This window comes from Salvia hispanica, chromosome 4, assembly GCF_029641045.1.
Source record: "Salvia hispanica isolate PSC_SH4W2 chromosome 4, Shi_PSC_v1, whole genome shotgun sequence".
Taxonomy (NCBI): domain Eukaryota; kingdom Viridiplantae; phylum Streptophyta; class Magnoliopsida; order Lamiales; family Lamiaceae; genus Salvia; species Salvia hispanica.
Window position 1 is genome coordinate 41,421,853 of NC_142695.1, and position 23,938 is coordinate 41,445,790.

At 36.4% G+C, this 23,938-nt stretch overlaps 6 protein-coding genes across 7 annotated transcripts; 3 read left to right on the forward strand and 3 right to left on the reverse strand.

The window, feature by feature from the left end:
* The first annotated feature begins 715 nt into the window (after positions 1–715).
* LOC125192560 (serine/threonine-protein kinase D6PKL1-like) lies at positions 716–5,236 on the forward strand. Its single transcript, XM_089056394.1, has 3 exons — positions 716–859; positions 1,585–3,513; positions 3,992–5,236. Exons 2-3 carry the CDS (start codon positions 1,700–1,702, stop codon positions 4,851–4,853), a joined length of 2,676 nt encoding a protein of 891 aa, XP_088912520.1. The 5' UTR covers positions 716–859; positions 1,585–1,699; the 3' UTR covers positions 4,854–5,236.
* Positions 5,237–5,389: 153 nt separating this feature from the next.
* On the reverse strand, positions 5,390–6,624 carry LOC125197408 (U-box domain-containing protein 33-like). Its single transcript, XM_048096145.2, has 3 exons — positions 6,202–6,624; positions 5,911–6,145; positions 5,390–5,828 (listed from the first exon to the last, which is right to left on the reverse strand). The coding sequence occupies exons 1-3, from the start codon at positions 6,527–6,529 to the stop codon at positions 5,585–5,587; spliced, it is 807 nt and encodes a 268-aa protein (XP_047952102.1). The 5' UTR covers positions 6,530–6,624; the 3' UTR covers positions 5,390–5,584.
* Positions 6,625–8,916: 2,292 nt separating this feature from the next.
* Positions 8,917–11,906, forward strand: LOC125195157 (phosphatidylinositol/phosphatidylcholine transfer protein SFH2-like). Of its 2 annotated transcripts, XM_089057410.1 has the most exons (12): positions 8,917–9,161; positions 9,254–9,282; positions 9,646–9,729; positions 9,815–9,868; positions 10,167–10,244; positions 10,356–10,409; positions 10,539–10,598; positions 10,681–10,776; positions 10,853–10,954; positions 11,084–11,164; positions 11,255–11,586; positions 11,676–11,906. In XM_089057410.1, exons 1-11 carry the CDS (start codon positions 9,107–9,109, stop codon positions 11,546–11,548), a joined length of 987 nt encoding a protein of 328 aa, XP_088913536.1. In that variant the 5' UTR covers positions 8,917–9,106; the 3' UTR covers positions 11,549–11,586; positions 11,676–11,906. The 2 variants fall into 2 exon arrangements, with proteins under 2 accessions (XP_088913536.1, XP_088913535.1); XM_089057409.1 differs by having other exon boundaries at positions 11,255–11,906.
* A 90-nt stretch (positions 11,907–11,996) lies between these two features.
* LOC125192687 (WEB family protein At1g12150-like) lies at positions 11,997–14,075 on the reverse strand. Its single transcript, XM_048090314.2, has 2 exons — positions 13,758–14,075; positions 11,997–13,688 (listed from the first exon to the last, which is right to left on the reverse strand). The coding sequence occupies exons 1-2, from the start codon at positions 14,016–14,018 to the stop codon at positions 12,150–12,152; spliced, it is 1,800 nt and encodes a 599-aa protein (XP_047946271.2). The 5' UTR covers positions 14,019–14,075; the 3' UTR covers positions 11,997–12,149.
* A 969-nt stretch (positions 14,076–15,044) lies between these two features.
* On the reverse strand, positions 15,045–15,971 carry LOC125192679 (uncharacterized). The gene is made up of 3 exons (XM_048090307.2): positions 15,819–15,971; positions 15,430–15,746; positions 15,045–15,349 (listed from the first exon to the last, which is right to left on the reverse strand). The coding sequence occupies exons 1-3, from the start codon at positions 15,963–15,965 to the stop codon at positions 15,181–15,183; spliced, it is 633 nt and encodes a 210-aa protein (XP_047946264.1). The 5' UTR covers positions 15,966–15,971; the 3' UTR covers positions 15,045–15,180.
* Positions 15,972–18,948: 2,977 nt separating this feature from the next.
* On the forward strand, positions 18,949–22,270 carry LOC125192962 (nucleolar protein 56-like). The gene is made up of 8 exons (XM_048090650.2): positions 18,949–19,217; positions 19,707–19,921; positions 20,022–20,179; positions 20,376–20,563; positions 20,639–20,891; positions 21,000–21,148; positions 21,234–21,368; positions 21,798–22,270. Exons 1-8 carry the CDS (start codon positions 19,013–19,015, stop codon positions 22,034–22,036), a joined length of 1,542 nt encoding a protein of 513 aa, XP_047946607.1. The 5' UTR covers positions 18,949–19,012; the 3' UTR covers positions 22,037–22,270.
* The last annotated feature ends 1,668 nt before the right edge of the window (positions 22,271–23,938 follow it).

A 23,938-nucleotide genomic window follows, 5' to 3' on the forward strand; every position in this document is an offset into this window, starting at 1 on the left:
AACATTAACGGAAAAATGTCAACAGAATTTCAACGGTTAGTCAAAGATTGATGTTGTGTTGATACTGTGTTGACATTAAAATCTTGAAATTTTACACTGTGTAATGTTGATATTGTATTGAAACTATGTTAAAGCTGTATTGAAAAGTTTTGAGTTTGTAAAATATATAAGTTTAAATATCACTGCCCCAAAACAAGTACTCCATAAGTTCATTATTGACTATAAAATTAATTACTTAAAGACAATTTTCTATTTTAATAAAGTTATAGTATATTACTACGTATTTGTTGATCCTCATTTTATTTACAAATTTTTTTTTCTCATAACTGATTAACTGCCTACTTTTACTTTTACTTTTATTAACCAAACACCTATATATTTATTACTGCCTACCGTTGTTATTATCTAATTATTCATCCGGTAGGGCTACAATTTCTGTAATACTCTTATTTTGTGTATAATAGATAGCGCTAAAAAGTTACTACTATTCAATTAATATGTTACTCAATTTACTTCATTCATAAAAAATATTTGGCTTTCATCGTTGGTAAATTATCAAGTTTTTAAAATTTAAAATTTTGCTTTAGTGTCCATTAAAATTATATAGAAGTAGAAAGTAGTACTAGTATAAAATATTACTCAAAATGGAACCTCAATATTAAGATACACCATATTTTATTAATTTAATAGTATTAAAATCTATTTCAATACAAATGCCATGACAATGACATCTTTCTCCACTCCATATTTCCACTGCCGAAGCTAATTTCTGAATTCTTGTACTGATTTTGCAAATCCTACTTGCTTTTCTTCTCAATTAGTGTTTTTCTTCTGTATGGATTGCTCAAGATTCGGTTAGGTGTGTTTTCTTTTACTCAATGACTGTGATTCTGTTTTGGGGTTTTCCCTCTCAAGATCTGATTACCAGGAGAATTTTCGTTGAATTGTGATTATGTTAAACTAATTCTTGAATGTTGGTAAAGAATTGCGTGCTGTCACTTAGAATTGCTGCGTTTTTGTTTGGGAGCTGACTGGTTTAGTTAGTGTTTTCCTCGCCTTTGATTGGGTGGTCCTTGATTCCATTCAATTTCGACTTCTTTTTTCTTTCCTAGGTTTCTTTTTCTGCTTTTGTTGAAATGTGTTACACTTTGCAACTTTTTAAAGCCTCTTTTTTTAGAGAAAAAGTATGTTCCTGGAGTTGTTGATTGACCCATGATCTTTTTCATTTTCCTCATCGTGATGTGTCTTTTTTCTCTTTCTGAATTGCCGTTTAATAATGTCATGTGCATTTATAAGAATTAGTCTCTATTGTTTATATTTTCTTGAAATATTTACTTCAATTTTTTTTTTTGCAACTGAGTTGTTCTTTACTAGTTAGTGCAGTTATTTTGACTGAGTATTGTATTTAGTATTTAGAATTGGAAGGCTGTTGTTTTATACTATAAGTCTTCTTGCTAATGCTTTCATTGAGAAGAACAGTAGCGCTTTATTGTGTATGCTAGTTATACTGCTTCTAAAGTTACTCTAATACAGTAATACTTATATTTTATATGTAATTTGCTGACTGATTTTGCCAACTGACAGGTTGTGGTGTGTTATAGTTCACTGAGATAGATTTTATGATAGAGATATAGCTGCGGTAGTGATGATCAACATATTCTTGTAACCTATATTGAGCAAAGTGTGTACTGTTTCTCGGATGGCCTCGACAAGTGGCTCTAGAGCTCCGGTGAGTTTGCAACAAAGAGTTGTTAGGATTCAGCATTCTACCGAGGAGAATGATCACAAATCTACTAGTGAGCCGAAGGTGATTGATCTTGAGCAATCAGTTGATCCTGATGAGGTGTGTCTGCTGTTGCCTAGAGAAGATGCTGAGTCCAACAAACCTGCTAATAATGATTTTGATACCTCAGAGTCCAATATCTCTTTCTCCGGGTCTGAAAGGAACTCTAAAGCTCATGATCTTGAGGTAACCGACATTAGAAGCTCACTGGAAACTTCCTTTGATCAGGGAAAGAATTCATCTGGCATTAGCAATCCGAAGGTAATTGATCCTGATAAGGCGCGTCTGCTGTTGCCAAGAGAAGATACTGAGTCCAACAAATCTGCTGATAGTGAAAAAAAATCTTTGATCCTTCTTGATACCTCAGAGTCCAATATCTCTTTCTCAGGGTCTGAAAGGGAGTTTGAAGCTCAAAATCAAGAGTTAACCGACATTAGAAGCTCACTGGAAGTTTCCTTTGATCAGGGAAAGAAATCATCTGGCATTAGCAAGCCGAAGGTGATTGATCTCGAGCAATCTGTGGATCCTGATAAGGCGTGTCTGCTGTTGCCTAGAGAAGATGCTGAGTCCAACAAATCTGCTAATAGTGAAAAAAGTTCTTTGATCCTTTTTGACACCACAGAGTCCAATATCTCTTTCTCCGGGTCTGAAAGGGAATCTAAAGCTCAAGATCTTGAGTTAATCAACATTAGAAGCTCACTGGAACCTTCCTTTGATCAGGGAAAGGAATCGTCTGGGATAGGAACTGTAAAAGTTAGTGATGGAACCAATAGCCTTGCAAAAACCAGTGGAAGCACGAAAGTGAGTGACCCTGCTGAGTTTATTGAGAGTGGAAAGAGCAGCATGTGTCGCGAAAGAGCACTGATTGATCTTGAGCAATCAGTTGATCCTGATAAGGCGAATCTACTGTTGCCTAGAGAAGATGCTGAGTCCAACAAATCTGCTAATAGTGAAAAAAATTCGTTGATCCTTTTTGATACCTCAGAGTCCAATATCTCTTTCTCTGGTTCTGAAAGGGAATCTAAAGCTGAAAATCTTGAGTTAAATGACATTAGAAGCTCACTGGAAACTTCCTTTGATCAGGGAAAGAAATCATCTGGCACAGGGAGTGTAAAAATTAGTGATGGGACCAATAGCCTTGCAAAAACCAGTTCTTCCATAGGGAGTGTAAAAGTTAGTGATGGAACCAATGGCCTTGCAAAAACCAGTGGAAGCACGAAAGTGAGTGACCCTACTGAGTTCATTGAGAGTGGAAAGAGCAGCATGTGTCGGGAAAGTACAAGCAGTGATATCAGTAATGAGAGCACCTCTAGCAGCAGCTTTAGTAGCAGCATCAATAAGCCTCACAAAGCAAATGATGTTCGATGGGAAGCCATCCAAGCTATCCGCTATAGGGATGGTGCATTGGGTTTGAACCATTTCAGGCTCCTAAAACGGCTAGGTTGTGGAGACATTGGTAGTGTTTATCTGGCTGAATTGAGCGGAACTAAATGTTACTTTGCGATGAAAGTAATGGACAAAGCATCTCTAGCAAGTCGCAAGAAGCTTGTTCGTGCTCAGACAGAAAGAGAGATATTACAGTCCCTAGACCATCCGTTCCTTCCTACTCTGTACACCCATTTTGACACTGATAAGTTTTCATGTCTGGTGATGGAAGTCTGTCCTGGTGGAGACTTGCATACTCTTCGTCAAAGGCAACCAGGAAAGCACTTTTCCGAGCAAGCAGCCAAGTAGGAAAAATTCCAACCATATAACATTGAAATTCAACAGATTTTTGGTTGAGTTTCAGTTAATACTTCCTGGGAATCCATTTCACATGCTACTTGATTTCATGACATATAGTTAAAGATATTATCCATTTATGCTGTGTAATGTTTTATCACAGTACTTAAAATGTTGAAATATTTGGAAATTGTCTCAGCCGTAATTGTCTCTTATATAATTCTAGCGAAAATGATCACTTTTACATTGGATACTAGTATGAGATTGTGGTGCCATTCTGGTGTGATTAAGGCTGCTTTAGAAGTAAGAACTGTCGAAATTACATTATTTAAGATCATATCGCCTTTGCATTATCCTTAACTTTATAATTAGTGAAGAAAACTCAACATGTGAAATCCACACATCATACATTGTGAGACTGATTGAAAATATGAGTGTTTCTGCTCAATCTATTCACCATCGTTTTAACAAATGTCCTTGTGGCAGGTTTTATGTTGCTGAAGTGCTGCTAGCTCTGGAGTATTTGCACATGCTTGGTATTGTTTATCGTGACCTTAAGCCTGAAAACATTCTTGTTAGGGATGATGGACATATAATGCTCTCAGACTTTGATCTTTCTCTTCGTTGTGCTGTTAACCCAACTTTGGTAAAGACCCCATCCATTACTTCCGATCCTCAGAAAAACAATTCCACTTACTGTGCCCAGCCGGCATGCATTGAACCAGCTTGCATTCAGCCATCTTGTGTTGTTCCAACAATGTGCTTTTCTCCTCGCCTCTTTTCAAGAAAATCCAAGAAGGGCAGGAAGCCCCAAAATGATATCGGAAATCAGGTTAACCCATTGCCAGAGCTGATTGCTGAGCCAACCAATGCTCGTTCAATGTCTTTTGTCGGAACACACGAGTATTTGGCACCAGAGATCATCAAAGGTGAAGGTCATGGAAGTCCAGTTGATTGGTGGACTTTTGGGATCTTTTTATACGAGCTCTTGTTTGCTAAGACTCCATTTAAAGGATCCGGGAATCGAGCCACATTGTTCAATGTTGTTGGACAGCCCCTACGGTTTCCAGAGTCCCCTGTTGTCAGTTTCCCTGCTAGGGACTTGATAAGGGGTTTGCTTGTGAAAGAGCCTCAGCATAGATTAGGCTTCAAAAGAGGCGCAACTGAGATAAAGCAACACCCTTTCTTTGAAGGAGTTAATTGGGCTTTAATACGCTGTACCAGCCCTCCAGACATCCCAAAAGCTGTTGATTACGATCAAACGCCTATTCCAAAGAATGATAAGACTCCTACTGCTGCTGCTACGGATCAGAAGAGCAACACATATTTGGAGTTTGATTTCTTCTAGTTAATTACCAAATTTGCCTTAAATTAAGAAATGATTGTGGATCATATTAAGAGAGGTAGGTTGGTGAAGATCAGTACAATTATTGCTCCCTCCCGTGCTTTAAACTCATAAATGCCCTTCCATGCGGCCCTTAAATGGTACGCGAAGAAGTTTTTCTCTTTCCCCTTTTTCTATTTCTATTATTTTTTAGACTGGGAAAATGTATCTCCATGTGGTTAACCACATTGTGTGGAACATTTGGAAGCTGTAAAAATTGTATGGTTCGTTCCTGTTAGTTTGAGAATCAAATGTCAATGAATGTATAGTTTTCTTGTAACTTTTTGGAAAAAGGTTGATGAATGCAAAACAAGGTGGGGCCGAATTTCTAGACCCGTATTTTGATATGCTTGTTTATGTACCCAAATTTTCAGACATCTGTGACTTGATCAACTATTACTTTTAGTTGCAGCAGACAACTATACTTTGACAATATTCTTATCATTGTAAAGGTGTGTTTCCTCACCCTTGCTAAATTAAAGGCTTTGTGTAAAGTTGGATGACAAAAGGTTCAACATAAATATAAGTCGTCATGGTAAAAGATCACACAGGATTTACAAACTTGTTACTACCTGACAAATGAAATTGTTTACAGTTTCTATATTCATAAGAAGCAAGAAAGGTTTGATAGTCTCAAATATCATTCTTCAAGTGCAACCAGTTTTGGGGCGGATCTGTGCTTGGATTGACATGACTCAGATTTTGAAACAACCGCAGGCAGCTGAGTCGTTTGCTGTTTGGTATTTGTTTTGAGCAAAGGTGGGAGTTGAATGAGTTAGCCTGGGCGAGGGAGAAGGAGAAGGAGAAGAAGATGAGGACTCTGTCATCTCCAGCTCGGTAACTTCTTTACCTTTACATATGATCTTAACCTCACAGAATTCAGGTGCCTTCTGCACTATCTGATCTGCTGTTCCATTCCCCTTCTTGGACTTGATCCTTCTGCAAAATTACCAATAACCAATGTGAAAAATTATACTAGTATGAGATATGTATATGTATATGTGGTTAGAGAATGCACAACCTCACAGTAGCCTTGTTGGCTCCAAGAATGAGCTTTGTGATATTGAGAATAGGAATGAGATCAAGTATGGCTTTAGCCTCCATATCACTTTCAACAAGTACAGTCTCCACTTTAACATTGGAAGCAGAGCATACATTGACATACTTTCGGAGAAGATCTCTCCTCTTCCCACTTTCTTGGGCCAAAAACACCTTCTTCTGCTCCGGGTTCACCTGATTTATAGGCAACTTCCCCACTGCAAACTCATCAGTGAGAGAGAGATGAAGGAGAGAGAATGAGAGATGAACTTACAAGGCGAAGGGATGAACTTGATCTCAGGGAAGACGTGGATGAGGAAGATGAAAGCCGAGGAGGGATCAAGCACAGCATTTTTGAGCGTCCAGAGCAAGGCGTCCATGCTCAACGCCTCATCGATCTCCCTCCATACCGCCACATATAATACATTCTCTCTCTCCTCGTAGCTTAAGCACCAGCTGCCCTCCTCCGCTATAGTTCCAAGCTCGTACTTGCTTTGGTAGTTTACATGGACCTCGTTCTCCTCTTCCTCGATCTCCTCTTCTTCGATCTCACTCACACACTCCTCGTGCGCAGTTCCAGAGCTGGACGCCATTGACGCCATTAACAATGTTGAAAATTGGGGTGGAGAAATCTAGGATGTGTAGCTTTAATGCAACTTTGACTTTGCCTAACTATATGTGAAAATGAGAAGCTTGGTTTTTGTCTCCTGTGCAAAACTCCAGATTTAACTCCCCTTTATATTGCCACCAAATTTCCAACTATTCGTCATGTGCTCTTCAAATTCAGTTCGTGGGTCCCTTAGGAATTTCCTGGTCTTAGAATTGATTTTTTGTTCGGAATTTGGAGACGTGGAATTCGATTAGAGTTTTCGATTCTAAATCTAAATATTTGAATTTAGAACTAAATTACATTTCTCCCTATAGTTTAAATATCATATCTAGAGTAGATAATTAGAAATTTAAATAGTTATAAAATTAGATATTTTTAGCACATTGCATATCCATAGACACATGGAGTACTATATATACACAATACTCACACGCATAGTGCGCACACATTCAAACATTATACACACTATACACTTACAAACATAACACTACCACACACCAACACACAATACACATAGTGCACAAACAATACACACGCTGCACACATGCATACACTTCATACACAACAAATAAATTGCTCACACACACTGCACATATACACACACAATACATAAACTGCACATAATACACACACTATACAACACACATGGCGCGTGCACACTACACACACTGCACACTTGACATACGCATAAACAATACACACACAATACATACTGCACAATCACGATAGACACATTGTACTCTTACACATAATACGTACACTATACACGCATGTGCGCGCGCACACACACGAATACACACACTACACATTGCACACACACTACATGCGTGCACGCACACAATACAATTTAATTAGTTTTGTAATTTTTCAAGTATGATTTGCTAGTCATGTGTGGGAACAATTGAAATCCGAGTTTACTATGTGCACATCAAATATAGCTATGGTGAGTTGCTATAAACACACAAAAACTTGTACTCCTACTATGTTAGTTTGTGATTTTAGACACGAAAATAATATATTGGCATGATGATATAAGAATATCCTATACCCTAAGTTGAATATCAAATTATGGTTTATAAATTATTATGGCCGATATGCTTAGCTTAAATTAATAAGAAGAAATATTTCTGAAACACGAAAGTGAATGTCAAGCCAAACTTAGTCTTGTCATTGTTATGTTGTTGCACTGCACAACAACTCGTGTGTATTTGTTTTCTGTATTAATACAACTCATACTATACTGTATTATCGATAAATACTATTTATAATAAAATGCTGTAAGAATATTCCTATGTACTTCTCATATTGGATTATGATATAGAGGCAGTATTAAACTATAATTCAAATAACTATGTCACAGTTTATGCATGCGATCAAGTCTAGGTAGTCGATTTTTGATAGCATCATTATCACATTATTTAAATCTGAAAAAGACCAGAAAATGGAATATGCGAATACGTACGAGTATCTCGGCTGTGGGGAAGTCAACTTTCAATGCGTGTGTGATATTGATATCATGTTTGACATGTTCCCTTTGAAGTTGAATAATTAATTATATATTTTTTTCCTGTTAGAGAATATGCCTTTTCACTTTTTTAGGCCCTTTAAATATTTTACAAGTATAAGTAGGGGCTGAGCTTTTATTTGGAAAAATAATTTTTATACAGCTTATAAAATGCGGATTTTACAAATAATTATCTCAGTTTTTATTAAATGAATTATGGGGACATTTTGACGATTTATAAACTTATGTACATTTTTAAAATAAAAATTAATGATGGATGTTTACTTTTTACTCCGTCCCACCCATAATCCAAAAACTTTCAAGAAAAAGAATTAACTTTCAAGTATTCTAATGAAATATTTGGAGCTACATACATGTTTCTAAGAAAATATATGGTGTATAAAAGTAGTAGTGCTAGTAATTAGCATATATACAGGAGCCCTTGGCCTAAAGATTAATTATAGGTGTTTTTGCAATCATAAGCATGTATTTTAATTTTAATGTAATCAGCCCAATAAGATTCAATCAGATACATATATCTTGTTGGGCTCTTTTATCTCAACCCAATAATTTTCAGAAAAACTGGCCCTACAGTAATTGCTAACTTATTTTTAAAATATAGTACAATTATTTTTATCTTAACGAAATTGTGTAGATATTGTATACTGATATTGGTTGCAGACCACTGTCTACCAGACATTTCAAACGATTGAAAAGAAAAAAAAAAACAGAGTTTTAACATGTAGTGAATTCGATTAATTCGTTTTGCCAATGCCACAAACTGCTGTATTGTCGTTTACAAATTTCCACGTTGAAAATGATCCTGTCCCGATTTGTTTACTAAATCATAAAGTAAAACTAGAAATACAACAAATATCAACTAATGAATGTAGATGGTGACTTTTCAATCTTGACCTCAATGAGCTTTCTCTTTTCTCCACTGGAAATCTGGAATCATTATCTTTTCTTCTCCTTTAACAAAACTAAGTCCATGTGAAGTGATGGAGTAGATTGTTTTAGCGATTATAAAAGTTTATTCTTGGAAATCTTTTCGGAAAAAAGGGAATGGCTCAGGTTACTCAAGAACTCATCAATCAACTTGAAGCACTAATGGAGGAAGGTCCATATTTATTGAATTCTCCCATATTTTATTTATTTTTGTCTCTTCTCTGACTTTTTTCATTCTTTTTTTTGGTATGGAATGGTTTGCAGTGGACGAATCACTTAAAAAAACTTTCCAGGTTCGTTTCCCCTTTCCATTTTAACGTTTTGTAATTATTTCTGCTTCTTCAACAATTCTCATTCTACTCTACAAATACACTATTGTTTGGTATCAAACACTCATTCACTTGTTTTGCTAGACACATAGTACATATTTGCTTTAAGTTTTGTTATAAGAAACTTAGTCTTGCTGTATTGAGTTAAGGAAATGTAATTTTGAAATAAAAATCTGACCTTGGTTGTTGTCTTGCGTTTAGAATCATTGCAATTATGTGACATAAACTTGTTTTTCTTTTTGATGAAAATGGACGAGGCAAAATGAGTTTTCTGAAAAAAAATTGGGCTCAAAGCAACTGATGTTTAGTTCTGCCATATTTTTGCAGAATGTGCATCAAGGATATCCTCATGAAACTTTTACACGTTTTCTGAAGGCCCGAGAAGGGGATGTTCAAAAGGCTAGAAAGATGGTTTGGAAAAATCCTTTTCTCTTATGTAATATGATAAGCATCTCTGCTGAATTGTATTTTTAACTGCTTGCTGGTCATATATCAGTTGGTTGACTGCTTGGAGTGGAGAGTCCAGAACGACATTGATAATATGCTAGCGGTATGTTTCAAGTTTCAACATAACATGTGTTGATAATAAAATAGCTGATTGAATATTACAATTGAATTATGCTAATATTGCACAATGTTCTTGTATTCAAGGTCTTCACTAGCTCCATTTGGCATATAGTGAGGGCTGATCACACTGAGTCTTAACATTTTTCACCAAATATATAAACATATTGATACACATTTGATAGTTTTCTATCATGTCCTAAAAACCATTACGATAATAGAACACTTGCTGGGATATTGTTTCCCTCAATACTTCACAACTTTGTTGCTGCATATTACTGCAGAAACCAATTGTTCCTGAGGAACTTTACAGAGGGATACGTGATTCTCAGCTTGTAGGATTGTCGGGTTACTCAAAAGAGGTGAGCGTTTGATGGAACAGGAATACATGACTATGCATCACTTGTCTGATCATACTATCCTTATCTTCGTAGTCTCATACACTCACTAACAGGCAGCTATTTCATCATTAGGGTCTCCCTGTATTTGCTGTTGGAGTAGGCCTGAGCACATTTGACAGAGCATCCGTAAGTATTGTTTCTAATAGTTATATGTACTCAATTTGTGCACACGGCATGGAATGAAACCGGATTTTCTGTTTTCCAATATTTCACCATTTCTTCATCACCTCTGACAACATTCTTCTTCGTTTTTAGGTTCATTATTATGTGCAATCCCACATCCAGATTAACGAATACAGGGATCGTGTGGTTTTGGTAAGCGATGTTCGTGCTTCCTCTCTAAGTTCTTCGATCTTTTTCACTTCTATGACTCACCATTCTTAATTTCTTATTGCAGCCTGCTGCGACAAAAAAGTATGGGAAGCATATCAGCAAATGTATAAAGATACTAGATATGACTGGCTTGAAACTCTCAGCACTAAACCAGATAAAGGCACGTTAATAGCTATAGTTATTCGTTTAACATTTGTATGTTATCACTAACAATACTCATATTTGTTCTTTTGCAGCTCCTGACTACAATTACTTCTATTGACGATCTTAACTACCCTGAGAAAGCACAAACTTATTACATTGTGAATGCGCCATACGTCTTTTCAGCCTGTTGGAAGGTTCGTGTGAATCCTGTCACGCTTTCTTATGACAGAACACTACATATATCATTACAAGACCAGTAACAAACTTTCTTTCTTCTTTTTTCAATATTTTATTCAAGAGTGTAATCTTGGAGCTGTTAACAGGTAGTAAAGCCACTTCTTCAGGAAAGAACAAGGAACAAAATTGATGTACTCTCAAGTTGTGGAGAGGATGATCTACTTAAGGTAATTTCTTCCTCTTCTTTAAATTGTTTCTTCTTTTTTTTTAATTCCTTAAATTTGGCAAGTTAACCAAAGGTACTGTGTTTGGTGCAGATAATGGATTATTCATCCCTTCCCCATTTCTGCCGTAAGAGATCTTCTGACTCTGTAAAATATTCAGAAAGTAGCGCTGGAAATTGCTATTCCTTGGACCATCCATTTCACCAACAACTCTACAATTATGTTAAGCAACAATTCTTGCTTTGTCAACCTGCCCCACCGGTAAAGCAAGGGTCTGTTCATGTAACTTTGCCCGAAGATGCTGATAAAGAAGTCATCGCAGACACTTTGGAATCCGAGTTAAAGAAGTTCAAGGATCTCAATATTTCTCAAGGATCTAAACATTAATAGTTACAAGTTCTAGATAACCAATCTCTGGTTTTGAGGTGCTGAAATCACATCTTGCACAAATATATTGGCTTATAATTCTAGCTATCGATCCTTTAGCTATATACTATTATGTAATTTGATGTAGTTTGCCTAAATACCTACTCAAAGCTGTCTGCACAAGTGCACAATACCCAACCACAGATGAAGCCATTTGCAGACGCCGGCTTCTCTATATTATCAAGTATGTCCTAATCTTGCATCCGTTTAACATATGTTGTAAAGCAAATATACAAAATTTCACATATATTCTGGTGCTGTTTCCCTACAAGGGTGAATGCAGAGATCTATTTAATATATGTATTGAGGTTTAATTCTATGATTCTTTTGTTGGAACTCATGGGCACAAGGCTGTTTTAAAGTGCATATAGCTATGGAGTTCTCTGTTTGAATAAACAACCTAATGATAACTCTATTTGAAATCAGATAATAGTTGATTTAAGTGTAAAAGGTTAGTTGATAAATACTACCTACCTACACTTAATCAAACAGCTATGCTACTTTTACATGAGGATGGGATATTCTGGTATTTCTTGATATGCTATGCTGCACTTTTTGTCATTTACAATATTCCAGATGGCTCTCCGACTACTATACGACATTTCTGGAGTTCGCCTTCAACTACTTTCCTCTCGGCCTCCGCCACCTCTGCCCTCTTCAGCGCGTCCTCAATCTCCAATTGTAAGTCCTCACTCTGTTTCAAGATCTCCTCTGTCTTTTGCGAGGTTTCATTATGGCTCGCCTTTATCTTTTGCAAGTCAGCTGTGAGAGACTGCACTTTCGAATCAGCATTAGTTCTGCTTTCCTCGATCTTGTGGTTCATCGTCTTAAACTCCTCAACTGACAGTCTGATCTTCCTTGTAGATTCAGATCCCGGGCCCTTCAACTTGTCTGCCCCGTCTGCTTTGGGAGAATCTTGTATCTGTTTGTCTGCAAGCTTTTGTGCAGCTTTAGCCTCTTCAGCCTCCTGCAACGCGAGCTGCAGCTTCTCGTCAATTTCTTTAGCTGCAATGGTTGCTGCTTCGGCTTTTAGCCTATGTAGTTCAACGTCCTTCTGCGTCTTCTCTGCTTCCACCCGAGCCCTTTCAGCTTCTGCCAGCAAATTGTCCAGAGCCGAATGCATTTCATCGCGAACATTCTTAGACAAGGCCGTCTCAAGCTCGGCCGTCCTCTCTGCTATCTCGACCCTCATCTGCTCGATTTCCAACTCTGCTTCCGACACCTTCTTCTCACACTCTGGGCGCTCCCTCTTCACATGGTCCAACTCTTGCTCGAGCGACTCCACAGAAGTGTGCATCGAAACTTCCTCAGCAACGAGCTGCTGCAGCTCCTTTCTAGCGCAGTCAAGCTCCGTGACTGCAGTCTGCAACGAGTTGAGGTCGGAAGCGCGCACATCATTAAGCTGCTCCTGTAGAACCTTGATCGCCCCGGTGGCTTCCTCAAGCTTACGCGACAGATTCTCCTCAGGGCCGTGCCCCTCTCTGAGGGCCTTGATTTCCATCTCAGCCACTTCCTTGGCCGACTTATGCACCAACAAGTGCACCTCCTTCTCAGCGATGAGCTTGAGGTGTTCCTCCTGCGCTTGGAGGGAGTCGAACTTGACTTGATCGAGAGCACGTCGGAGCATAGACACTTCTTTAGAGAGCATGTTCTGCCTCTCCCCGCTGGCTTTGGTGGCTTGTCGCGCATCCTCAATCTTCTGAAACGCGGCCAGTTTGGCCTCGAGGGCTCCATCGAAGTCTTGCCTTAAGTTGGCAAGCTCTTGCTTGGAAACGATGAGCTCTCCCGACGCAGCCTTGTAGCGTTCCCTCTCAAGGTCGAGGTCGAGCTTCCACGTGTCGCTGCCCATTTGAGCTTCGGTTTGCTGCACCTCCAGCTCCGCGACTCTCCGTTTCATAGCCTCGGTGGTTTTGATAGCTTCTTGCTTCGATTCGCTGAGATTTTCAAGCTTTCCCGTTAGATCCTGCAGAGCTTCGTTGGCCCTGCGAAGATCTTGTTGAGCTTGTGCCTTTGCGGCTTCTGCACTTTTCAGCTGCTCTTTGTAGTATTCCAGCTCCTTACTCACCATGTGATGTTGGGTCTCTTTCTCAAGCAGTTTTTGCTGTGTGTAAACAATCCCAAATTTAGTAGGCTTTGAAGCAAATATGTTTAAGGGTCAAGTATAGTTAACCTCTTCAGCCCTAGTCTTCTTGGTGACGGGCCTTGCTCGGGGCGAGATAGTTTCGCCGAATAAACTAACGGCGGCCTTGACCGACTCGAAGGGTGCGCGCGTGTCGATTTCTCCGACGTCGGTTTTCGGAGACGACGACACCCTAGGAGATTCCCCCCGGCCAATTGTGCTCGGAGACCTCGGTGATCCAAACCCATTTTGCAATGTTTTAACACTGAATCCGAACATTATTCTTCTTCTACAAACTGCATCATCAACCATACTTACTCATTTCATGCAACCACCAAATATATTCACGACAAAATTGCCAAGTAAATCATGATAGGTCTCACACTTTTTTAATATCTGAAAATTAAATCACCAAAGTTGAAAATTGATCATTATCTTTAGTTAGACTAGTTATTTATCTTTCCATCCAACATTTTAAGCTTTTCAAATAAAATACTGCACTTTTACACATTTCCCTCACAAATTGAGATCAACTATGGATACACAAGATGAAAAAAATATCATAACAAATGATTAAGCACCAAATGAAAAGCGAACTTACTGTAATAAAATTAAATGATGGGGAAAAGAATTGAAAGCTCCAAGCAGTTCCCCTAAGATCAATTGATGAAGAAACAGACAGCAACAAATATATAATTACTCCTATATTTATTAATATACTATTGAATACGCCAGGGGGGAGATTTCTTGATTGAAATGGAAAACGAAAGTTTTTCTTCCTCCTCCTAAAAGCTAAACTAACAAAAAAAGAAAAAGATATGGAATTAAAAAAAATTAATAATAATAAAATGTGGGATAATGGGAGTGTTAGATTTTCTTGGGAGATAAGTTGTGGTTGTGGAAGACCAACTTTGCCATCGTCTCTCCGATTTTTGGGCTTCTTCAATCAAATTTATTTTCCCTTAAAAATAAATTCCATATATATTTTTCATGAATTGTTTTTAACTAATACTAATTCGTTATAGCTGATTAACTAGATTTACATCTTAGAAATATATTTTCATGCACGTGAATAGTTGAGCCACCACATGATAACTCTCATTTGTCGACAGTTGGTCACTTGGTTGCAATGTATATGTATAATTTTGCATATATGTCCGACTCTAACGTGCTAGCATCAATTATCATTGTTGATTTGTTGTAAACTTTAATTTATTGCAAACTCTCATTTTCCTGTTCAAATGAAGCATTGTCGCCTCGGTCAATTAATTATCAAGTTATGACAGAAACCAAAGACATGTTCGCCTCATAGACATTCAAGGTGTTCTCATTCCTTCTTCTTATTATTATTAATGAAAATTATCCATAACTAAGTATAAACATATATGAAAAGACGCTATATAACATTGTCTTATTGAAATAGATAATAAAAAAAGTAGTAGTAAACAGCAATTCTTAAAATATAATCTAGCATTCACCAGTCGGAAACAACTTTCTTCATCTTCTCCAATATTTCCACATCAAGTCGATCGGATTCCTGTGAGCTCCACATGGCGTAGTCGCACAAAAATGCAGCAACCGATTTCCCAATCCCTCTTGCTTGGAGAAACTCTCCCAACACGGTCTGCAATTCGCTCTCCGGCCTATATATATTTATAAAATTATTAGTATCATAAAATACAAACAAAATTATTACTAGTAAGTATAGTAAACAACAACTCACTCAATGCACATCTCAGAGCAGATAACATTATTATCACCATCCTTTGTAGTCAATTTCTGGATCACAATGCCATCAGCAGAAGCAGTTGCCTCAAAATTCATTGATTTTCCATAATCATCTTTGTAGATATCAATTTCCAGATCTACTGAGGGATTAGAATTACTCTCCTCATCCTCGTCGTTACTCTCCTCGTCCTCGTCGTCAACCACCTTGACCTCGATTTCAATTTCCTCTCCGTCTAGCTCCCTCGTCATGGTGATGTCGCCGCCGAGAGGGTGGTCTATTTCGAAAGGGAATCCGGCTGGAGCCACTGGCCTCTAAACAAGTTTTAAATTATAATTAATTAAGTTAACAGAAAGAAATTGATCATTATTTGCAACATAACATACCGATTGAGTAATGTGTTTGATTTTGGAATCCAAGGCTTTGGCCAGCATGCTATTAGCGGCGGCGGTTGAGAAACGGCGGCCATTGGCGGATGCGCGAAATGCAGTTGGGATAAGTCTACAAGAAGACAAAGCTACGGCGCGAAACATCCTTAGATTATTGATCTCGTAATTAATTAATTTTGATACTATTAAGGTAGCCTTATATATAGAGAGAGGATGGGACGGGTTAGGGTTTTAGTTTGCCTTGGTAGGCAAGAAAGAGATCTACAAGTGTGTATATTGTCTATGAATAGAGTTGCAATTGCTATTTTGTATGCATGGGAAAATAAATTCGTACGCAGGATTTCAATATATTTAAAATCATAAATAAATATGTAATCTCATTATTATTATGGGTCATGATTTCGTGAATATAATACATTAATACTCACACATTTTTAATTTCGATATGTTAGCAAATAAAAGTTTCAATTCAATTAAACTATAAATGTTAAGTATATCCCGCATTTCACTAATTCATAAAATCTGTACTTAACATATTTCCTGTAAATAGGGATGTCAATTATTGGGACGGCCTAGCGAGTTTCGGGTCAATCAGGTGCCGGCTATCGGGTTCGGGTTATAAAAGTTCAACCCTAACCCTAAAAGCTCGGGTTTCGGGCTAGTCCGACAGATTAATCTGGTTGCTACCGATAAAATTAACTTGTGATCAACCCAATAAATAATGACGGAAATTAGCTATATTTATAAAACGTACGACATTTAATTATGATAAATTTGAGATAGATGTGCAAAATGAACATAAACATATTTCGAGAAAGTTTAAAGAATGTTTTAAAATTTTAAATATATTTTTAAATTTGAAGTTTCTAATTTATTTATCTATTATTATGTTAATAAAAATTTAATATATAATGTAAAATTAAAAGTTAATTTTTTGGTTATCCATGTTATAAATATAATCAATGAAGTGTCAAATTAGGATTTGAACAAATAGAACAATAGAAATTTTATCAGGTTTTCGGGTCTGGCCCTAAGGAGTTGCGGGTTAATTAGGTGCGTGCTAATCAGCTTGTGATTTTTTTATCGGGCTAGAAATTTCCAACCCTAACCCTATAAATTTCACGGGTTATTCGGGTCAGCCCACGAGTTGCGGGTTGCACTGGCATCCCTACCCGTGAATACCCGATATACCAATATCTTAAGCTCAAACTCTCAAGCAATTTTACAAGGTTCAACGTGATTTCTAAGAAGAGAATTCTCGAAGTGTGAAACAATTTATTCGAGTTTAATTTTTATTATACCTCAAGGAATCCAACCAATATCGTAAGCCCATATCCAAGTAAACTGTGCTCGTATAGTTGTATATAGATTGTTTCTTAGGGATAGTGTAGCCATATTTCGTTAAGATAAAATAATTTATCTGAGTATCACTAGTTGTTTGTTGTATAAGTTAATTTATTTCACGTTTCACATTGTTAAAATAACATGCGAAAATGGCGACTTTATCAGTTGACTCATGTTTATCCTCTTAGTTCCGTTGTTAACTGTTGATAGGCGTGTCGTCAATTTTTACTGATTTTTGTGTTCTCGACGTTGGGGTATTCTAGTGTTCTTAATTTGTGAAAATTTTTACCACGGTTTCACTGATTTTGCTTCATAAAATTCCGATCGAAGTGGTGTTTACAATGGCGTCCATCCATTTTTAGACTTTTTCTCTTTTTAGCTTAATTATGTAAAATCTTTTTTTGATTTTTTAGTATATTTTTTTATCATACAAAGTAGTACTAATCTAATTTTTTATTTTGGTTAATATCGTTTCTATTTATGAGAAATTTTCTACCGATTTTTCTCCCCCTCTTCTTGTACTTTACACACGGTTTCTTTTTAGTACTCTCTTTTATTTAATAGGCATTAAAACTTGTTTCATTCACAAAATATTTTTTGATAGATAATGGAAGTATATATAATGGAACCCCGGAGCTACCAACAAAAATTTCAACATTCATTCTTTTTCAAAATAGGTCAAGATTCATAACTATCATGATTATAAATTGAGAATCATTATTTTGTTTTAAAAAAATATCTCAAAATAAATGATTTTTTTTTATATTTACTGGGTATGAATTTATAACAATCGAAGGAAGTAATTTTATTGAATATGAATGTAAATATCGAAGGATTCAATTTAATAGATTACGAAAGTAAATAAATGACTTTGTAAAAAATATTTCAAAATTTATTTATTTTATTTAAAAATAAAATTTCAATTGCTCTAAACAACGTCTACTCGCAGGGCAGCGAATGGGTGTCATCACACAACTAGGGTGTGTGTCCCGCCACCATGGTCCACCGGGATGGGTTCTCCACAGCGTAGACTCGTTTCAATTCCAAATGGACTGTTGTTGCGGATGCTCTTAGTCGCACCTTATGTGGTGAACTAAACCCCTAAAATTATATTCTTTTAGTTCTAAGTTATTTAAAACACTTTTTTTAGACACGGGATCTAAGAAATTAAAATTTTAAAGGTTAAATATAGAGATGGAAGAAATAAAGTGAAAAAAATAAAGTGAAAAGTTAAAAACAAATGTATCTAAAAAAAGATGATTTTATTACTTTGGGACGCCATAAATGAAATAGTTAGAGAAAGAGTTACAAAAAAGAGATATTAGTATGCAATATCATAAACTTTATATTTCATTTGTTATTTTTTATGGTAGGTCAATCACCATATTCGACTAATATACTGATGTACATGTTTTTTCATCCTACTTGGCACAACTAAGTTAATACGATTTTCTATGTGTCTTTTTATCCTTGCGATGACCTTTAAATATAGTATAAAATATCTAAAAACATTTCATAGTTATCCAAGTTGCATTTCTTTTTGTCGAAAATATCTTATCTAGATTGTTTTAGAAAATAACAAATTGTAAAATACATGTGATATCATAGATAAATTTAAAAAGTGGTGACAAATACCAAAATTAAACCAAATTTGTGATTTTAAATTTGCGGAAAAGAAAAACAAAAAATGTAAAACTCAATTTTGGAAATTGTAATATGAAGGTGGGCCCTGCCCGACCCATGCTACACAAATAGGGCCGAAAAACCCTAAACCTAAAATCACAACATAAACCTCCCCCCGCCCCTTTCCTCTCTCTTCCTCACAGTCGAAAGACGAGTTTTGTGCTATGACGCTCTACCTGCTTTACGAGTCGGCGTCGGGATACGCTCTATTTTCAGCTGATGGAATTGATGAAATTGGCCAGAACACGGAGGCTGTCCGGACCTCCGTCGTCGACCTTAACCGCTTCGGTAAGGTCGTCAAGCTCGCCGCCTTCACCCCCTATGACTCCGCCCTTGATGCGCTCAACCAGTGCAACGCCATTTCTGAAGGTAAAAACCTAGGAATCTTAAGAAAATTTTTATATCTGCTTGGGCCTTGGAAGGATTATTCATATAGTTGTAGTTGTTTCTTTTTTTGTGGTGTATTTTGGAGGAATTGTCTTTAATCTTGTTGCGATTGGTTTTTAAGTTGGTGTTTTCGCATGCGTTATGGGGATGACTTCTTAGGGAACTGAAGTGAGAAGTTCTGTTTATGTAGTTACATACTCAATTTATCTCATTCTTGGTGTTGTGAAAAATCCTGAGTTTTTTCTTGCCTAATGAAACTCTTTGACATGTATGTGTATCTTTAGGAGGGGGCTGGGGTCGGATAATTCAAAATGCATACCTGAATTTTTTTTTCCCTTGTTGTTCTGTCCAGATTAATTTAAAACCAATGCAGCTGACCACTTCATAAACTATTGTGCTTGTTGCTATTTGTTTTTAATTACGATTTAACTGAACTCTTTTCCTTTTGCTGGTGTCTGATGTTCAATTAAGGTCAAATGACTGATGAACTGAGAAACTTTCTGGAGCTAACTTTACCCAAGGTCAAAGAGGGAAAGAAGCCAAAGTTTAGTTTGGGAGTGGCAGAGCCAAAACTTGGATCACATATTTTTGAAGTAACTAAGATTCCCTGCCAAAGTAATGAGTTTGTTCTTGAACTCATTCGTGGCATCCGTTTGCATTTTGATAGGTTCATTGAAAACCTGAAGGTAAGAAATTTGCTGATTTTCATTCCTTTCGTTTAATGTGGACTATGAAGTCCAAAAATGATGTGTGTCGTCTTCTCTTCTTCAATTTATATTTGGACAGCCTGGAGATTTGGAAAAGGCTCAACTTGGTCTGGGTCACAGTTACAGTAGAGCAAAGGTGAAGTTCAATGTGAACCGTGTGGACAACATGGTTATCCAGGCTATCTTTCTCCTAGATACTCTTGATAAAGATATCAATTCCTTTTCCATGAGAGTGAGGTAGTATATTCCTTCTATTTAGTTCTTCTCTCTACTGTTTCCTAACGCTATTAGCAGCGTTTACTCCTAATTATGTCTTGCCTCTGAATGTTTTCTAACTTGTATTAATAGTTCATATATTTTTCAGAAGGTGAAATTACATATTACCTGTAATTTTGTAATTATAAATCTTATATTTCAATTATGTTTCATCCAGGGAGTGGTACTCTTGGCATTTCCCTGAGTTGGTGAAGATTGTTAATGACAATTATCTGTATGCCAAAGTTGCAAAATATGTGGATGATAAAGCACAGTTGTCTGAAGACAAATTGTCTGGTCTTACTGACATAGTAGGAGATGAAGATAAAGCTAAGGAGATTATAGAAGCTGCCAAGGCATCCATGGGTACATTTCTAACATTTGTTTGTGTGACGGTATGTTACTTAATCCCATGTTAATGTGCTGTTCTTCTTTTTACAGGTCAGGATTTGTCACCAATAGATTTGATTAATGTCAAACAATTTGCACAAAGAGTGTTGGATCTTGCTGAGTATAGGAAGAAGCTCTATGATTATCTTGTTTCCAAAATGAGTGACATTGCACCTAATTTGGCTGCGTTGATTGGTGAGGTTGTTGGTGCTCGTTTGATTTCCCATGCTGGTAGTCTTACAAACCTGGCAAAGTGCCCTTCTTCTACTCTTCAGATCCTTGGTGCTGAGAAGGCTCTATTTAGGTACCGGTGCTGAGAAGGCTATGTGCATCTTATTGAAGCATGATTAACATGAATATATTATTGTTGCAATTTATGCACTCTCTGATTATGCTCATGCAATGTCTTCAGGGCATTGAAAACGCATGGAAACACTCCAAAGTATGGTCTTATATTTCATTCTTCATTCATTGGCCGTGCTTCTGCTAAAAATAAAGGCCGTATGGCTCGATATCTTGCTAACAAGTGTTCAATTGCCTCTCGCCTTGACTGTTTCTTAGGTAACTAGATGGTCTTTTGCCATTGGTTCATCTTGTCTTGTGGATAAAAAGTTATGGTTGAATTATGGTGTCCTTTTTGATGCAGATGCAAGTACTAATGCTTTCGGAGAGAAACTCCGTGAGCAGGTTGAAGAACGGCTAGACTTTTATGATAAAGGGGTTGCTCCTCGTAAAAATATTGATGTCATGAAGTCTGTCATTGACACCGTTGAAAGCAAAGGTTTGAACACTCCCCTCCCTGATTCCTGAATCAATAAAAAAATAAACAATCATTCAGAATCTGATCTCCGAGTGCATAAATATGGATATTGCCTATTTGTCATGGGATGATGTTATTCTGATCAATCTGTACACATGAAATTTACTGCTTCATTTGTGTTAGTTCTCCCTTAATTAGCCAATGCCTTTTGTTACCTGCACTTAGTACTAGCTCATGTACTATTATTATTATTATTCACTGCATGCTGACTTCTAAATTGTAATGTATCTTTGATTGAACCAAATGAGATGTCTCTGTTTGATATGCGGTGTTACTATTTTATCATCCTGCAGGTGATCACAATGCACTGATATGTTACCTTTTCTCGTGTGTTAGATTTGGTAGCTTATATTGATGTCTTATGACTGGATTTGTTTCAAACCTTTGTAGAGGATGAGCCTATGACTGAAAATGGAGATTCAAAAGAGGAGTCAAAATCAGAAAAGAAGAAGAAGAAAGAAAAGAGGAAAAAGCAAGAGGACGAAGATCAGGAAATGCCCGATGCAAATGGAGGCGAAGTAGAAGATGGAACTGCGAAAAAGAAGAAAAAGAAGAAGAGCAAAGACAAAGACTTGGAAGAAACCCCAGCGGCTACCGATGGAAAAAAGAAGAAGAAGGCTAGATCTTGAAGGTGAAGTGGGAAGCAATTTTGGAAGATGAGATGGCTCTGTTTGTTGTCTCTAGACTTGAGTTCAAATATCTATGAAGCTAATTAATTAGTTATCTGTAATGATGGGTTTTGCTACTATGGTGTGACTTCCTCATTGGAAAATTGTTAAAAACTCCAAAACAATGTACGATTGTAGTTTTGGATATTTGATTAGCAAAGTATTTATATCCTACCCACTCCCAAATTTTTATTACTCCTACTACTTTACACTTTACAATTAAGTTAAGGCTAATATTATGATAATTATAGCTTTAAAATTGGCATATTACTCTCAGAGAGATCCACTTGCATTAGCAAAACCAAAGAGCAGTTGCTTCTGAGAAAACAATGCATGATGTTTACTAAGTCTCCAGCCAATAAATGATTAACAGCTTCTCATTTCCAAATAATTACACTTCAATGGTGATGAAGAAAGTAGAAACACAACCAAGGCTGTGTGATATTTGATCAATCTCCACTTCATTGATTCCCAACCAATAAAAGAATTGGTGTGTAATGGATTCGAATGTTTTGAAATCTTGCATTGGAAAACTTGGAAACTCCCACTGCAGAAACTGTGACCTATTGAAAATAAAAAGGAAATAGACACAAATTTGGAAATAAAAAGGAAATAGACACAAACTTGAAGACTTTTTTTCTCACATATCATCTCTCATTTGAAACTCTGGATTTTAAAGTACGTTTATTCTTATAAATAAATAACCAATGCAACATGTTATAAAAGACTATCTCTGCTTTTCATATGTAGACGAATTCTTCCCAAGAACTATTCATTATAAAATGTAGAAGAAGTTGCATAGTTACAGTTGAAAGATCTGAAACTGCTAAAATTAATTAATAGTAGTAGTAATTCATTACTCTCACATTTTTAGGATAGTAAATCAGCTACCAACTAATATTGACATTATACTACTATATGTCTTTCAATCTGATGTGCCTTTACTCGATTGGTATTGATTTCATTTTTTTATGGTTGAAAGTTGAAACTTTGGATGAAGCCGGATTCAAAAATATATTGCTTGCATTAGGGTTTAGGGTTTGTTGAATCATTGTAAATATCTGATTTATTTTCATATATGTGACGCTTATTTATTAAAAACATACAAATACTTGAATAATACTAATGTGAGTAAATCATTTTTTTTTAAATGTACCCGTTACACAATCAATAGTAATTAGAATCGTGCATCTATACTTTTTAAACACCATTAATAATTCAACGTATATTTACATTAATATTTTTTAAAAAAAGATAAAGGAATCAATTTCTTTTCTGTTATAGTCACCACATGAATGGAATTTTTATGAGAAAATCAATTTAACAAGGAATTGTTTTATTCCATTCGAAGTTGATGTACACCTTCAATTAGACAAAATTGGTTATGTATGTGGCTTTCTTCAATCGGCTTAAGTTTGTCACTGATTCTAATCCATTTGGTACCACACAGATTGTTCCTCAAGATAATTTCATCCTTAATTGAATTTGAGGTGGGCCACTAATGCTTGGATTTTATTATATACAATGTAAATATAATTTATTACCATGTTCATGTTCAAATGTTTGTATGCTTGGTTGTCAATAAATTAAATGCATTCCTATTCATTATCGTTGTTATTGAATCAATTAGAAAATGACTTGATTAGTTGATTTAATAAGGCCGGGCTCGAATTGAATTTGTTAAGGAAACTCTTGACCTTGACACAAACCTGCCCTACCCCTTTTAAACTTGAACATGACTCGCACACAAACATGTTAATCACACTATATAACTTATGTTGACATGACACGATAACATGATTAAAATAGAACCCAACTTGAAATTTATCCAAAATTATGAAGTTCCTAAGTCCTAACGGATGG

What these genes read in the sequence shown, in the direction of transcription:
- LOC125192560 (XM_089056394.1), top strand. Translation starts at nt 1,700, where the DNA reads ATGGCCTCGACAAGTGGCTCTAGAGCTCCGGTGAGTTTGCAACAAAGA. An exon ending in TTTTCCGAGCAAGCAGCCAA is followed by an intron (nt 3,514 to 3,991) that starts GTAGGAAAAATT and finishes TCCTTGTGGCAG; the next exon opens with GTTTTATGTTGCTGAAGTGC.
- LOC125192687 (XM_048090314.2), bottom strand. Translation starts at nt 14,018, where the DNA reads ATGGTTGATGATGCAGTTTGTAGAAGAAGAATAATGTTCGGATTCAGT. An exon ending in AGAAGACTAGGGCTGAAGAG is followed by an intron (nt 13,689 to 13,757) that starts GTTAACTATACT and finishes GTTTACACACAG; the next exon opens with CAAAAACTGCTTGAGAAAGA.
- LOC125192679 (XM_048090307.2), bottom strand. Translation starts at nt 15,965, where the DNA reads ATGTTTCGCGCCGTAGCTTTGTCTTCTTGTAGACTTATCCCAACTGCA. An exon ending in TCAAACACATTACTCAATCG is followed by an intron (nt 15,747 to 15,818) that starts GTATGTTATGTT and finishes AAACTTGTTTAG; the next exon opens with AGGCCAGTGGCTCCAGCCGG. An exon ending in TGCTCTGAGATGTGCATTGA is followed by an intron (nt 15,350 to 15,429) that starts GTGAGTTGTTGT and finishes AAATATATATAG; the next exon opens with GCCGGAGAGCGAATTGCAGA.
- LOC125195157 (XM_089057409.1), top strand. Translation starts at nt 9,107, where the DNA reads ATGGCTCAGGTTACTCAAGAACTCATCAATCAACTTGAAGCACTAATG. An exon ending in TTCAAAAGGCTAGAAAGATG is followed by an intron (nt 9,730 to 9,814) that starts GTTTGGAAAAAT and finishes GTCATATATCAG; the next exon opens with TTGGTTGACTGCTTGGAGTG. An exon ending in TGTCGGGTTACTCAAAAGAG is followed by an intron (nt 10,245 to 10,355) that starts GTGAGCGTTTGA and finishes TTTCATCATTAG; the next exon opens with GGTCTCCCTGTATTTGCTGT.
- LOC125197408 (XM_048096145.2), bottom strand. Translation starts at nt 6,529, where the DNA reads ATGGCGTCAATGGCGTCCAGCTCTGGAACTGCGCACGAGGAGTGTGTG. An exon ending in CAAGTTCATCCCTTCGCCTT is followed by an intron (nt 6,146 to 6,201) that starts GTAAGTTCATCT and finishes ATGAGTTTGCAG; the next exon opens with TGGGGAAGTTGCCTATAAAT. An exon ending in GCCAACAAGGCTACTGTGAG is followed by an intron (nt 5,829 to 5,910) that starts GTTGTGCATTCT and finishes GTAATTTTGCAG; the next exon opens with AAGGATCAAGTCCAAGAAGG.
- LOC125192962 (XM_048090650.2), top strand. Translation starts at nt 19,013, where the DNA reads ATGACGCTCTACCTGCTTTACGAGTCGGCGTCGGGATACGCTCTATTT. An exon ending in AGCTGCCAAGGCATCCATGG is followed by an intron (nt 20,564 to 20,638) that starts GTACATTTCTAA and finishes TTCTTTTTACAG; the next exon opens with GTCAGGATTTGTCACCAATA. An exon ending in GCTGAGAAGGCTCTATTTAG is followed by an intron (nt 20,892 to 20,999) that starts GTACCGGTGCTG and finishes CAATGTCTTCAG; the next exon opens with GGCATTGAAAACGCATGGAA.